Raw genomic sequence first — 14,288 nt, 5'->3', positions numbered from 1 at the left:
TTTCCAAGACTGTAATTTTTATGTAAACAGACTGACACATCTTTCTCCTGAGGAACAGCGGGTGGGTTTGACCTGCTGACCTTCTGGTTAGCAGCTGAGCGCTTAACACTGCACTACCAGGGCTGCTTCTTATAAACCTAGGCAACTAGGTTCCTGGCAAGTACGGAATATAAGAACACCTGTATAGAAACGTCTCCAAATTCTACTAAAAAGCTCTGTAGAGAGTATATGAGGTCTTCAATAATGCACTATTTTCATATTTTAGGAAATTTAATTTTCTATTTACATATTTGAAAACTTGAAGCTGATCTCCTTTACTTGCCAATGTCACTACACTTGACAATACTGATTCTCATCTTCACCTTTGTGAGAAAGAATTTTAAAGTGATTAAATGTCACGTTATTTAAAAGGAATGACTAAGTTGTACAAATTCATGACTAATTAAATCTCCTGCCCTCTTAATAAATGGACAGATAGGCCTGGAAATCACCATTTGGAAGTTGAGTAAAACACTACTCTTGCTTATTAGTTTTTGGAAGAAATGTCTACACACAGTCATGATTTCAGTCACAAATTCCAAGTCTAAGGAAATAAAAATGTGATTTTTTTCTCATGGCTATATTTCCCCTATGTGAATACACTCCACAGGAAAATAGCTAACAAGCTGTTTCTAAAAATAAATAAATTGGCTTTAAGTAATCAAAAGACACTAAAAGAGTCTAAGCTTAAAATGTTTGTCAAAAGCTGTTGTGTGCCACTGAGTTGATTCAAATCACAGCAACCCTGTATGACAGAGTAGAACCGCCCCGTAGGGTTTCTTTCTTTCCTAGACTGTAGTCTTTATGGGAGCATACTGCCCAGTCTTTTTGGTTGGCAGCCGAGTCCTTAACCACTGAACCACCAGGGCTCCTTGTGTCAAAAGTAACCTCCCTTTATTTTTGAAAAAATTTAAAAATATACCACAAATCTGTAAGCTGCCCCCTCCCCCCAATTCCCAGCTCTGTCAACACCTAAAGGTACACGAATTTAGATATTTTTGCTGGTGTAACAAACATTCCTTCCTATCTCAAGTGAGTTTTTTATTTGGGGACAAAAAGGGGGGGGGGCACATCACTTTCTGGAAAATATTGACCTGGGGAAGGATTTTGTCTACTCATTCTTTAGAATATCTTAAAACAACAGGGGAACTACTTTTTGTTTCCCACAGCTCTCATTTAACAGTCTTCATTCAGAAGAGACCAGGTGTAACAGTTTCTTAATTTTTTCAGACATCATTAGGTCCCTGTCACCTTCCTCTTAAATCTTTTTTTGCTATTAATGGCACTAAGAGAATTTCAAAGAAATTCTATAGAGATGACTGGAAAAACACGGAATGAGCGCATCACTTCAAGTAAAATTCCATTTTATATTGTGGGGAACATCTACCTTTTTAAGTCTGGTAAAGAATAAAACCTCAAGAAAAGTAAGTCAGAAGAAGTATTGTACTAGGGTTACCTGCAAGAGAATGGGATCAGTATGAAGAGAAACATTATAAAATTTACTTTAAGAAACAAAGGAGAGCTCCTTATATGGTACTTCTCATACACTGGAGATATTTCCCAATGATCATCTAAACCCTCCAACACAACCTTCCTCGAACATACCCTATTTCTCTACTTCCTGGCATGTCATGTGAAGGGGTCAGGGACACACGGAGGGGAAAAAAAAAAAAAGCCTGCTGAAAACATGAAAACACTGTACAAGTGTTTCCCTTTGTCCACCTGTGTGGGTTCTCTAGGATCATCTCCAATGTGGCTATGCCACAATTTCCTCAGAAAAATTTTACTGACACCCTGTTATGCAAAAAGCCAGTAATATCCCCATTTGACATCTGCAGAGCCAATTCTAACCCCAGCAAAGCTACTTCCTAACACTTTAATAAAACCCCCAAGTTCAGTCCTTTTATCTTTATTATCCCACGCCTTTACTACCTTCCTATAACAGGTACCTAGTATCTATTACTGAATTTGAGACAGGAACTCCATTTGACTGTAAAAGTCTCAATTGCAGAACTACCGAGTCTGTTTTACACAATTGAACCCATCACACCCCACCCAAAATCACCAACACAACATTTTGAACATATTAAATTTTATTAAAAATATTTAACATTGTACAAATATTCCAATACAGTTATGGTACATGAACACTGTACCAAAAGCATAATTTTTATTAAACTGACGATTAAATGGAAAATGTCTTGCAGATGTCCCTATTTTAATATTTCTCACGTACTGTATGCATATCAGCAACATGTTTGCAAGGAACTTTCAGCCCAATTACAGAAACAGCCTCAGAACATAGTACTAAACATCATAACAAAATTCACATAAGTAGAATTGTACTTATATTACTGAACAGGCTAGAGAAGGCCCTTTTGCCCAACCATGAAATGTGAGAAATCAAGATAGGTGATGTTCATGGGATCCTGAGACAAAGTTACTACATAAAATGAAAGCCCTTATTAATATCTGAGCAATTTAAACTTTCCCCTATAATGTCTCTTTCTTTCCTGGTCCCATGAAATGTATTTTGTTGTCAGTGTATAAAGCCAACAAATTTGCACTGTATTTTCCTTAAGTTACGTGAATTTCTTAGAATTACTTGAGTGTTCCTACTGCAAGTCATTTATGGCAACCTTTGAAGTTCTATACTCTGATGTTTTCTATAATTGATACAAGCATAAAATGTGTCAGAAGAGAAGCAAGTACCTTGACACAACTCTACAATCACTGTAATTCTTCAAGTATAATTTCACTGTAGTGATGTGTAGCGAGTATACAGGAAACTCAGATAAAGCTTTACAGTCCTGACATTAGTTAATGCTTCTTTAGCCTCTAAGAGCTTCTTTCTAGACTGACAAGGGAAGTTTTTTTAAGAATACCAAGAAGGTTCTTCAGGCATGAAAACCTCTAATTACTTTTAATCAGTGTTTATGTCATATTTGCAATTTTTTTAAATATGGTATGGTCAGCAAATACCTAGTTATTAAATTTAACTTCCTCAATTTATACTTCACCACTACAGAATCCCCTAATGAGTACAAGAGATTTTAATGTCTAGCAATCATCTAAATATTGACTCTTAATTCTACCAATATCTACTACTAATCCTACCAGCTGTCTGGGTTTCAGACAAACAAAAGTTGTTGATAGGTTTCTGATTCTGCCATATTCAAGGTCCTAATACTAATAATTAAAGCATGTAATTGCCTCCTGACTCAAAGTCGTCATATCAAATGTATCTCTAAATTGAGTCCACTAGTGTTTATCAAATTGTTAAAATTTTAAGTTTCCTTTCACAATGTTAAGATTTCTTTGGAGGATTTTTTAAATAAATAACTTCTTCTAGTGTTTAAACCCTTCATTCTATCAACAGCTTCCTGCTTCACTAAAATTAGTGTCCAATAAATGTCTTTTCCAAACCCAAACCCATCGCCGTCAAGTCAATTCAGACTCACAGTGGTCCTACAGGACAGATTAGAACTGCCCCATAGGGTTTCCAAGGCTGTAACCTTTATGGAAGCAGACTGCCACATCTTTCTCCCACAGAGTGGCTGGTGAGTTCGAACCACCAACCTTTCGGTTAGCAGCCAAGCACTTAATCACATCACCACCAGGGCTCCTTAAATGTCTCTTAACATGTATTATATGCTAATCTACCTATAAAAATGTAGTAAACATGATATTAGAGGAATAGACATTACAGTAAAACAAAGCAAATTTATTCTCTCCTCAAACTAGTACTTCCTAAATTGTAAGGTTTATCACTTAAAATATACCCTGAATATTTTAGTATTTCAAACTTGGAGGCCTTTCCTGATAATCTGCTACCAATTTGAAAATAAAGAGTAGGGAATACTTATTATATGTTCCTACTGAGAACATTATTTTAATATTAAAGTCTTATTTTACTACAAGTATGACATTAATTGCTCACTTACAGGATATGGGCATTCTCCCACACTTAATGTCCCACTATTGATTTAAAAAAAACAAAATAGGAAAAAAAAAAGTTCTTACCAACAATTCCACTGGTTATCGTCCCCAGCGAACCCCACCTAGCAAGTCGACATCATGACATGTCAGGTCAGGGCAGCCTCAACCACGCTTCCCTGATAGTCAGGTGATAAAAGGAAGGAGTTAAAACAGGAAAAGTACACTTGCAGATTTCTGGATAACATCTGAAAACGACTAAAAACCAAACCAAAACAAAACAAAAAAACCAAAAGAATCTCCCCCCCCAAAAATCACAAAAACAAACCAGAGCTTCTGGTAACTTCTAAATAAAATATACATATGTATGTATTTAAAAAGGAAAAAAAAAAAAAAACTACTAGAAAGATTGACAGTAAGTACTTCAAATTAATTATTATCCTTATTTATATTAAATTACTGACCAATACATTAAATACGCAATTTATTTAAACAGTGTTTGTATTTCAAATAGAAAACCTAATTAACAAACTTCTAATGCAAAAGTAAACACGTCTGGTTAATGGAGTTCTCATTCTGGATTCTCCAATAGTCATCCAATTAATTCACTGCCTTATGCATAACAACTCCACTTCTAAGTTAACAGAAGCTCCCAACCTTAGAGAAACAAACACACTTATAAATCCAGTGCACTCTTTCTATAAGGCTTTTTCTTAGCTGTTCACTTAAGAGATTTCATATGATAAAGGACAATACTACCATTAACATTTCTTCCAAATACTTCAGGTTGGCTTCCTTTAAGAATACGGATAGCTTGATATAATAAAATTATTTTGAAAATCAAAAGGGCAAATTTTAACATATTCAGAAGTCTTTAAAATTGACGATAGCCTTATAGCAAGTATTTACTGGCTTTGATTTTACAAATAATACACAATAAAACATAGGTATGATTATCCAAATGGGCAGGAGGCAAATGATGTACTGAGTTTCAAGAATACTATTATATGGCTTTACGCAAGGCATGGAATTAATTTTATGTTCTTTCTCTTTTGGAATTTAAAATATGTAATTTATTTTGATGCATGCTGACCTTTTTAAAAAGAAAAAGGGTTCACCTTCTAAGTCAGATTTCAAAGTCAAATGAGAGAAAAGTCATCTACTACTAACAGAAAGCATTGGGCTTTCTTACGCAGAATAACCCCAGAAACTAAGAAACTAAAAACAATTATGCTGAACTCCTTTGTTTAAAAAAACTAACTACAAAACCATAATAACTCATCTTCCATCTTTCTTGATCAACAACCCTGGATTTATCAGAAATCTGGCAACTTATTAGAACTTTTTTGCTTTTAAAAAATTAAAAACACCTTCATATAATTACATACATTTAAGCAACTGCTATAAATGAGTGATCAAATAAAATTAGCATTCCATTATGGGAAGGGGGTATATTTATGTCAATCTCAGGGGGGTATCTACAAAGAACAGGTCTATCGCAATATAAAGCAAATACATTTTCTAACACACACTTTACTGTGGCAGGCTCATAAATAAAACCAAATCAACTAGGTTGGGGAACAAAAAGGATGTTAAGGCAGGACAGCGGAAAATCTAATTTCTCAGAACTTATAATTTGCATCTATTTTAAAAAACAAACTAATGTAAATCTAAAATTTAGAACTCCCTCAACTGACATTTCTCCGGCTTACATATTACATTGTTAGATTTCTGTGAAAAAGTTCAGCTCTGAATCTATTTATCTGAATGTGTCTACAATAATTTATAAGACATCAAAGAGTTCTACAGTAAGATTTAATGTTTGTAAAGTTATGTTTTTTGTTAACTAGAAGAGCCACAAAAACTATACAGCAATATTAAAGGGATACCTCTCCAGATATATTTTTAATTGTTGAGCAGGACAAAGGAGGAAGTGGCCATTTTAAAATTCAAGTGACTAAAATATAATTTTCAATGAAATGGTTTTGACATGGAATCCAAATTTTGTTCTTATGTTTTTGATAGGTTTACATTTTAGGATGGGTGGGGGGAAACACAATAAGAAAATATTTTTTCCAAATCATTTCTATTCCCATTCCTAATTTTTTCATGACGACTCTGTATCTTGTAACATCTAATTTTTAATACAAACAATTCAAATTTCATTCATAGACCTTTTGTTCTTTCCAAGAAAAATCAGGGTTTAAATCTAATTTAGATTTACAGTTATAGCTTCAAATTGTATTGTCAAAGTTGAAAAGCAGCATTTAATGCATGTTTGGTGTCTTTACTTGCATAAATGAACATTAAAAAAAAAACTAGATCTAAACCTTACTAAATACATACCCATGTTAATCAATGTGAAACTACTATACAACAGACCAAATAATTCCTTTATCAGTTTCCAAAAACTTAAGAGGAATGAATACTAATAAGGTCTGTTAAATTACTGTACTATGAAATGAGTGTATTTTGAAAGAGAATTGAGAAACACTGACTTTCATCAGCAATTATTAATTTACTTACTCAAAATCAAAAGAGAAGCCATGAAACCCAAAACAGGATCTAACCAAGCTCTCAAGGAGTTAAGTGGCTTATGGTTTAGATATTTAATATTGCTGTCACAAAAGACACCAAATAGGAACAAAACATGAAATAGAGGTGTGTCCATTTTAGTTATTCCCTAAAAGCTTATTTTTATCATTATAAAAACATTTTAGAACCACCTAAGAGTAAAATGGAAGGGAAATTTTGAGTAATTTGGAAGTGATCCACACTTTTCTGTAAAGTTTAGATTGTTCTGTTCCTCTCATTCATATCAAAAAAAGTCACTGGAATAAATCAGATTTCTAAAGGCTAAACAAGGAAGATGTTATGGCTTGGCCAACAAAAAATTTAGCCACTAGAGATAGTAAAAAAAATGAAAATAAAAGGGGTATCAACAAAAGTTAGAAGTATGACTACTAGATTTTTTTAAGCCTCTCTGATAAGGTGTAATTGTTTCTCAAAGCAAATTTGCATAGCAACAGGAAATTATATTCCTAAACCAGTAACTGAAAAGGTAGTCATGATCACATATACTATAACTGAACTTTAGCCCACAATACAATCAACTTTTCCCTGTTATATACATTCACTTATCCAGCAAATGAGGACTTCAACCATGATTATCCTTTATATAAAGAATGTGGGTCAAAATAAATTGCAGTCTGCTTCCCCAACCCGATTTTAACAACTGCAAATTATCCAATGCCTGCAAGAATGTTCAGAAGTCTTTGAATCAGTTTTTTTAAAATAAAGGATAAATTTTCAAAATTAGAAGCAACTATGATAGAACACCAATTAATGCAGTGACATTTGGAATAAATACTTGAATTTAGACTAATTCTCATCTGATGTCCACAATATATGTTAGAATAGACAAGAAATTTTGCATGAATTTGATCACTCACATAGGCAGTTATCCTTTGAAAACAATATTCTTTGCAAGGATTACGAATAAAATAATGTTTTAGGACACAATTGAATTTGAAATAGGTAATGTTTTGAATAGATTTTTGAGTTTTATTGAAATGTTACATGAACAAGAAATTGGAAATACAATCACATCAAAGAACAAATTGTCACGGCTTTGACGTTTAAGCCAAACAAATTTTGAAGGGCAGATTTCAAAAAGGTGTGAAGTTATAACAATTTAAAAACACAGTTAACCTACTTCTAGAAATGCAAAACATACAATCATAGGTTATTTTCAATACAAGAAAACTTAAATTTGTTTGCTTTAATTTCTTAAAACTACTAAGACAAAGCACTAGCTTGTATTTTTATTTACAGCATACTCCATACTCCTATGTAATCTACCCCAAATCCAAAAAAATGAAACTGTCCAAAACCAAAGGTTCTGCAAAATCATGATTTAACAGTGTGCCCAGCTTGTTTTGAAGCTAAAATGAAGCCTGAAACGATAAAAGCATTGTAGCCCCCAGAATAAGGGAACTCTGCAAGCCCAATAATGTCCAAGAGCATTTATGAAAAGAGGAAAAATAAAAATACTTGAGTATATACACAATAGTGATTCTTCAGCCCAATACAAATGGCAGCAAATTGCTACTTAAAGATGAAACAGTTAAGCCAATTTTTTTTTTTGAAGAATGTAGATCTAGAGCCAATCGTATCTTGCCAATATCATTTTCAAACCCTCACTTGTCTATTTCCACTGTTGCCCATAAGTATCCTGATAAAATTCCTGGTTGTCATTATTGTAACCATAGTTACCAGAATAGTCACCACCTTGCTGAAGCGGTTGCTGAGCGATGGGTTGGGAACCCCAGTTCTGTTGGTTGTTGGTCTGACGGCGCTTGGAATCAGGTTGGTTGTACCCATCTGCCTTTCTCTTGCCTCCTACATTGCCCCCACGATTGCCTCGAGCTCCACGGGAACCACGGCCTCTCTGCTGTTGTGCAGGACCCCCTCTGCCACCCCTAGAGCCTCTTGGTGGTCCCAAAGGTGCCCCCCTCTGTGAATAGCCAGCTCTACCTCTTGGAGGTGGTGCTCCCCGCCCCCTTGGTGGTGGTGGAGCACCTCGCCCTCCCCTTCCTCCTCCTCTTCCTCTTACTGCATAGCCATCATCATAGCCGTAGTAGGGATCTTCATAGCCTCCACGATAGTCGTGATAATCATAACCATAGTAATCATCATAGTAATCTTCATAGCCATAGTAATCTGGAGGGTAGCCATATCCACCTCTCCCCCCACCACGACCCCGACCTCTAATTGGAGGTGGCATGCGAGGAGGAGGGTGATAGTAATAATCTTCATACCTAGCAATGGAGGGAAGAAAAGAGAAAAAAAAAGATTAGTTTACTTCAAGGCTCTTCTTGATTTTGTTTTATTAGCCTGATCTCCAATATGAAGTAATTTCCTGTTCAAAGATGTATCTACTGAAATATAGACTCACGCAGTGCTTCTGGAGGCCTGTCTAGCAGCTTGGCGCTCTTTCCTTTTCTTGTCTGGTGGCTTGGCTAAGACTATTTCAATTTCTTCCCCTTCTATTTCTTTACCATTCATTTCATCCATGGCCTACAGAAAATTAGAAAAATAAATTTACTTCACAAGAAATGGTATTTTAAAATGTAACTTCATAAACATACGTTGTTAACATACATTTAATAAACACTTTACTTCGTAATTATTTTGATTTGCAAAAGACGAATTCAGCCAGAAAGTAAAACAAAAAGAATGTACCTGTTTCTCTAGAACTTCCATTAAGAACAAAACTGATGTTCTGTTACTACACTTTAAAAGGTAAGAGAGCTGCCTATTGCTGCTCCTAAATCCAAATAACTCCTTAAAGTTTAGCTATATCAAGAAGGAAGTCCACGCCTGGAATTTAATTTAATTTCAATTTAAACATCAAGAAGCAAAATTCCAAAATTTCTACCTTAACAGCTGCTCCTCTGTCTTCAAAATGAACAAATGCATAATCTTTCAACTTCTTCACTCTTTCAAGTTTTCCAAATTCAGAAAATGATTTCTCCAATATTTCTTCTGTAACAGTAGTAGCCAAGTTTCTCACAAATAAGACTTTTACCTAATAGTAATAAATACACAATATTGGTATTGGCTACTTAATTTTAGATGAAGTCTTATCTTAAAGTATTTTTTTTCTTATCTTCATGGCATAGGCTTTTCTGCTCTAAAACATTAAGTGCTAAAGTGCTGTCACAGACATTATGAGAAGCTGCCAAGAAAATGATCCTGATGTTAGTTACCCATTTTTACAAATTGTTGGTTCCTGCCTTCTCTTGCCCTGTCAGTCAATTACCTAACACTGTGAATAAGACCTTCAAGGAGTTAGCACATAATTTTCATTCAGTTAATTTATAAATTTAACATGACCGTCCAGCCCCCTAAAAAATAAGTTTTTGTTTTTGCCCCTGGAACTGGATAAGCCAATTCTAAAGTTCGTATGAAAAACTAAATAAGCAAGAATAGCCAGGAAGAAAAGTAAAAGTAAAAATTAGAGACTAGCCCTATAAACAAACTATAATGCTTAAATAAGTGAATCAGTGTTAATAAAAGAATTAGACAAACGAATAAAACAGAATAAAAAGTTCCAGAAATATACCCCAAATCGTAATAAAGGCATTTAGTTTCTGTTAAAAGTGATTCTCAAATTAGTGCCATAAAGATGAACATTTTAATAAATAACACTAGGAGAAGTGGGTAATCATCTGGAAAAAGATGAAAGTTGGATTTCTATCTCACATTATATATTAAAACCCAAACAGATTTTTTAAAAATTTAATGAAAAAAAGATGGAAAAATTACAAAAGTATTAGAAGAAAGTAAGGATGATTCCTTTATATAACCTTAGGGTACAAAAGGCTTTGTGACTGTAAATCCAGAAACCCTAAGAGTGATAAATTCAACTACTAAAAATACGTGACTTCTACATGGCAAAAAATGCCAGAAGCAAAGTCAAAAGACAAATGACAAATACAGAAAAAGTATTTGTGACTTAAATCACAAAGAACTAATCTTTTATACCTAGAGTTCCAGAAAACAAGAGAAAAGCTGATAACTGAATTTTAAAAAGTAGATAAAATTCATGAATACATGGTCCATACAAAAAGAAACATAAATGGCCCTTAAATATATTAAAAGCTCAAACTCATACATAAGAGCAGCAAATTATATTATTGGGATTATCAATTGTTATCAGATTGATAAAATACAAAAACTTCACCATACACTATTTTGTCAAGAATGGGGAAAATAGGCCTCTTGCATTTTGGTAGTGCAAGTACAAAATGGAATATCTCCTATAGATAGGAATATGGCAGTATCTTTAAATAATTACAAATGTATTTACTCTTTGGCCCACAATTCTACCTATGATAATCTATCCTAAAAATATATCTGCCCTTGCACCAGTTGACAGCACTGTAATAACAAGATTAGAAACAACTCAATGTCCAGATGGTTGAGTACTATGGTACATCCACAGAATGAAATATTATGGGGGGGGGGGAACCAAGGAAGATCTCTGAATTGACAGACTGCCAGGATATACTGTTGGTAAGACACACCTCCCTCCCCTGTTTGCACATCTCCAAAATAGCGATACAACTTACAGTCAATGGATAAGCAAGCACTGTGTCATAGTTTAATAAGCAGCATTTCTTTATTTCTTAGTGATACATATAGTAACGATGCATTTCCTTACAGCTAATTAAGACAGGATGGTCAATAAACCAAACACAAATCAGTGAATACATTATGCTACCAGCAACCATTTGTGTAAGTAGGAAAAATAAGAATATATACTTATATTTGTTTGTATTTGCCTAAGGAAACACTAAAAAGATAAACGGATGCTTACAGAGGACAAAGGAGGGGCCCTGGTGGCACAGCGGTTAAAGCGCCTGGCTGCTAAGCGAAAGGTTGGCAGTTCGAACCCACCAGCCACTCCGTGGGAGAAAGATGTGGCAGTCTGCTTCTGTGCAGCCTTGGAAATCCTACAGAACAGCTCTACTCTGTTCTACAGGGTCACTGTGAGTCAGAATTGACTTAACATCAGTGGGTTTGTTTGTTTTTGATAGGGGACAAGGGAGAACAGTAGATGGGGATGGGGTGAAAGTGGGACTATATCTATACTTTTCTATATCATTTTGACTTTTTGACCTAAGGAAATGTATTACCAATTCAATAAAAATTTTAACACACCCATTGAACACACTGTTATCTCAGATAACGGCTATATGAGTAAGAAGGATCTGGGGAAGAAATTAATTCAAGGGAAAGAAAGTTAACATTTTCACCTCTACCTACCTCCTACTCCTTTTTTCCCTCAATGTTGTCATACTAAGATCTAGTTCCTACATTAGAAAAACCCTCATTATTCACTTCATTTTTTTTTTTTTTTTTGGTAACTCCATGGATCTTTTCTTCTTTTCTGTGATGAAACCATAACATTCTATATAAAAATCACATGTTGAAATTGCATTTAAAATGTTCAAAAGGAAAAAGGTCCCTTTAAGAAAGATACACTTAGACTCTTAGGTTCTGGTTGATTATAAAATTGACCCAACTTGGCAAAGAATCTTCAATGAATTGAAATACTGACAGAGTGAGTGACAATGCTTTACTCTAATGGGTAAACTATTTTTTCTATCAGAATACAACAAAGGAGTAAATATTATTCAATCCCAAGTTTGTAGAGGCCTCCTTTTCATTCTGAAACTTGTTTTTGATCCAGAAGAAGAATGGTTACTGGAAGAAAATCTGGAGGTTTTCTAACCCTAAAAAAAAAAGATTTAGGATGAACTTCACAACTTCAGTCTGAAAGGTTAACAGAGGTATACTGAAAGTGATTGATAAGCAAATTACTAGTTAAACTTTAGGTTTTCTAGAAATTTTATATTTAGTTTCTCTCTTATAATGCTACTTTAAGATTTTTTATAGAAAAAGCAACACAGGTTATGCTCAGTTTCTACACGCAGAATTAAGTTGTAGGGATCTTAAGAGATTTTGCCAACTTCAATAAAACAGATGACATCCAAGTTCAGTAGTTTGCCCAAAATCACAACTACATTAGGAAAAGAAAGAACTAGAAGTAAACTGGGCTAGCAAAAATTTAAAAATCAGCATACTGAGATTCCCAGTACCTTACTTAGATACCCATCTACTCAAGGAATACTAGAAAAAGACACCAAGAATCACTTCTGAGAGACTCTCTAGTTTATTTTTACTGGATCTTCTCTGCTTAACCCAAAGATGTCTTTGCCTATCAAACCTTTACCATACTTGTATAAATTAAGGCTCTCCTCCAAACTAGTTAGGGTGAAAACTTGCCACCTCAGAACCTGAAAGAAAAAGCTTGAGGAAAAGACTTCTCAGTCAAGAAGTATCTAACCATTAATTCATGGCCATCCACAGAGTTGTTGCTTCCCTGGGAATGGCAGAGACATACAATAAGATACTCAAAAACTCACTAAAAGCAGCAGAGATACAATTCTGGACTGCCCCTTGAACTGCAGGAGTCACTAAAAATAAAAACACTAAAAAAAAAAAAGAAAACAGCTGCTGTCCAGTTAATTCCAACTCATAGCAGAGGCATTCAAGGGAAGGGCTAAGAACTAGGACTCAAGGCACCTCATTTACCAGGCAAATATTCTAGCAACGCCAGTCCAGGGCTCAGGATGCAAGTCCAGGGCTCAGAAGGAAATAGAGGTGCCCTCTACATGACTTGCCTTGCATTATTTTGCTACGAACAAAAAAATAAACATAGCAAACTTCTGCCTTTCTTCATGGCAAATACTCCCAATACTCTAAGGAACTCTATCATTTAAAAAAAAAAAAAAAAAAGCCAATAGAAAAATATTAGCTATAAATCTAAATAAAATATAATTATTTATGGTCATGAAATAAAAGTTACAGCATGATGTTCTATACATTTTACCAAGTAAAATTTAAAAAAAAAAAGAAGAGGAAATACCTGACAGGAATTCAGGAGGAGAAAGGAGGAAAAAAAAAAGTTATAGTATGGTCAATGAGGATTATAATTCAAAATTTCAAAAACATTACTTCTCTCTTCACTCAGCAAGACTTTGTCTTTTTTACCTCTGTATCTCTCAGTGTCTAAACAAATACTTGGTGTGTACTGAAATAGATACTTAATTGAACGGATTTCATTTCAGTTCCTTTTGCACATTTAATCTGTAGGAAAAGGAATGGTTAAAAGAAATTCCTGGATACCAAAGCAGACTGTGAACTTTAGTGTTAAAGCAGCTCCTTGCTTAAACAGTTAAGGTCAAGAACTATAAACTGTATTCACCTTAACTTGAAAATTTTGAGCTTTATTCTGAGTACAGAATTAAAATGATAACCCTACCCACACCCCCAAGCAATTTCATTTACCTTAGCCATGACTTCTGGATCTGGTTCTTCCACAGGGTCAGCCCATTCAACTGTAACTACATTTCCCCATACTTTTACTTTTCCACTCATTAGCCGGCGTCTAGCTTGTGCTGCTGACTTGTGATCCTCATATTCAAGGAAGCAGAACCCCCGATTCTTCTTTTTGTCATCGGGTTGATGATAGAGAATAACGTCCACCAAACCCTCTGTTAAACCAACAGCCAGATATATAAGCCAAAAGCATCCACCACACATCTAGAGATTAGGCAGACATAAACCCATTTGCGGAAGAATAAAAAATTGAAGAAGCCTCGAAGTGATTCACTAATTACCTAGTAGACAATTAGATTGGCATTGTTAAGATATGGGTTTGGGACAGTATTTTATGTCTC

The 14,288-nt window shown here is 34.6% G+C and overlaps 1 protein-coding gene across 5 annotated transcripts in view; it reads right to left on the bottom strand.

The window, feature by feature from the left end:
- Positions 1-4,399: 4,399 nt before the first annotated feature.
- HNRNPR (heterogeneous nuclear ribonucleoprotein R) overlaps positions 4,400-14,288 on the bottom strand; it is a 34,843-nt gene continuing 24,954 nt past the window's right edge. For 2 of the 5 annotated variants that reach the window (XM_023732114.1, XM_023732113.1), the window contains exons 8-11: positions 13,897-14,111; positions 9,416-9,565; positions 8,933-9,054; positions 4,401-8,795 (exon numbers count right to left, since the gene is read on the bottom strand). In XM_023732114.1, coding sequence (XP_023587882.1) covers positions 8,183-8,795; positions 8,933-9,054; positions 9,416-9,565; positions 13,897-14,111 — 1,100 coding nt within the window. In that variant the 3' untranslated portion in view covers positions 4,401-8,182. Of the gene's footprint in view, positions 8,796-8,932; positions 9,055-9,415; positions 9,566-13,896; positions 14,112-14,288 lie in introns of all 5 variants that reach the window. The other 3 variants (XM_023732115.1, XM_012555762.2, XM_004377138.3) reach the window with 3 other exon arrangements.

Source organism: Trichechus manatus, unplaced genomic scaffold (genome assembly GCF_000243295.1).
Source record: "Trichechus manatus latirostris isolate Lorelei unplaced genomic scaffold, TriManLat1.0 scaffold00048, whole genome shotgun sequence".
NCBI lineage: Eukaryota > Metazoa > Chordata > Mammalia > Sirenia > Trichechidae > Trichechus > Trichechus manatus.
This window is presented reverse-complemented; position numbering and strand designations above follow the sequence as displayed.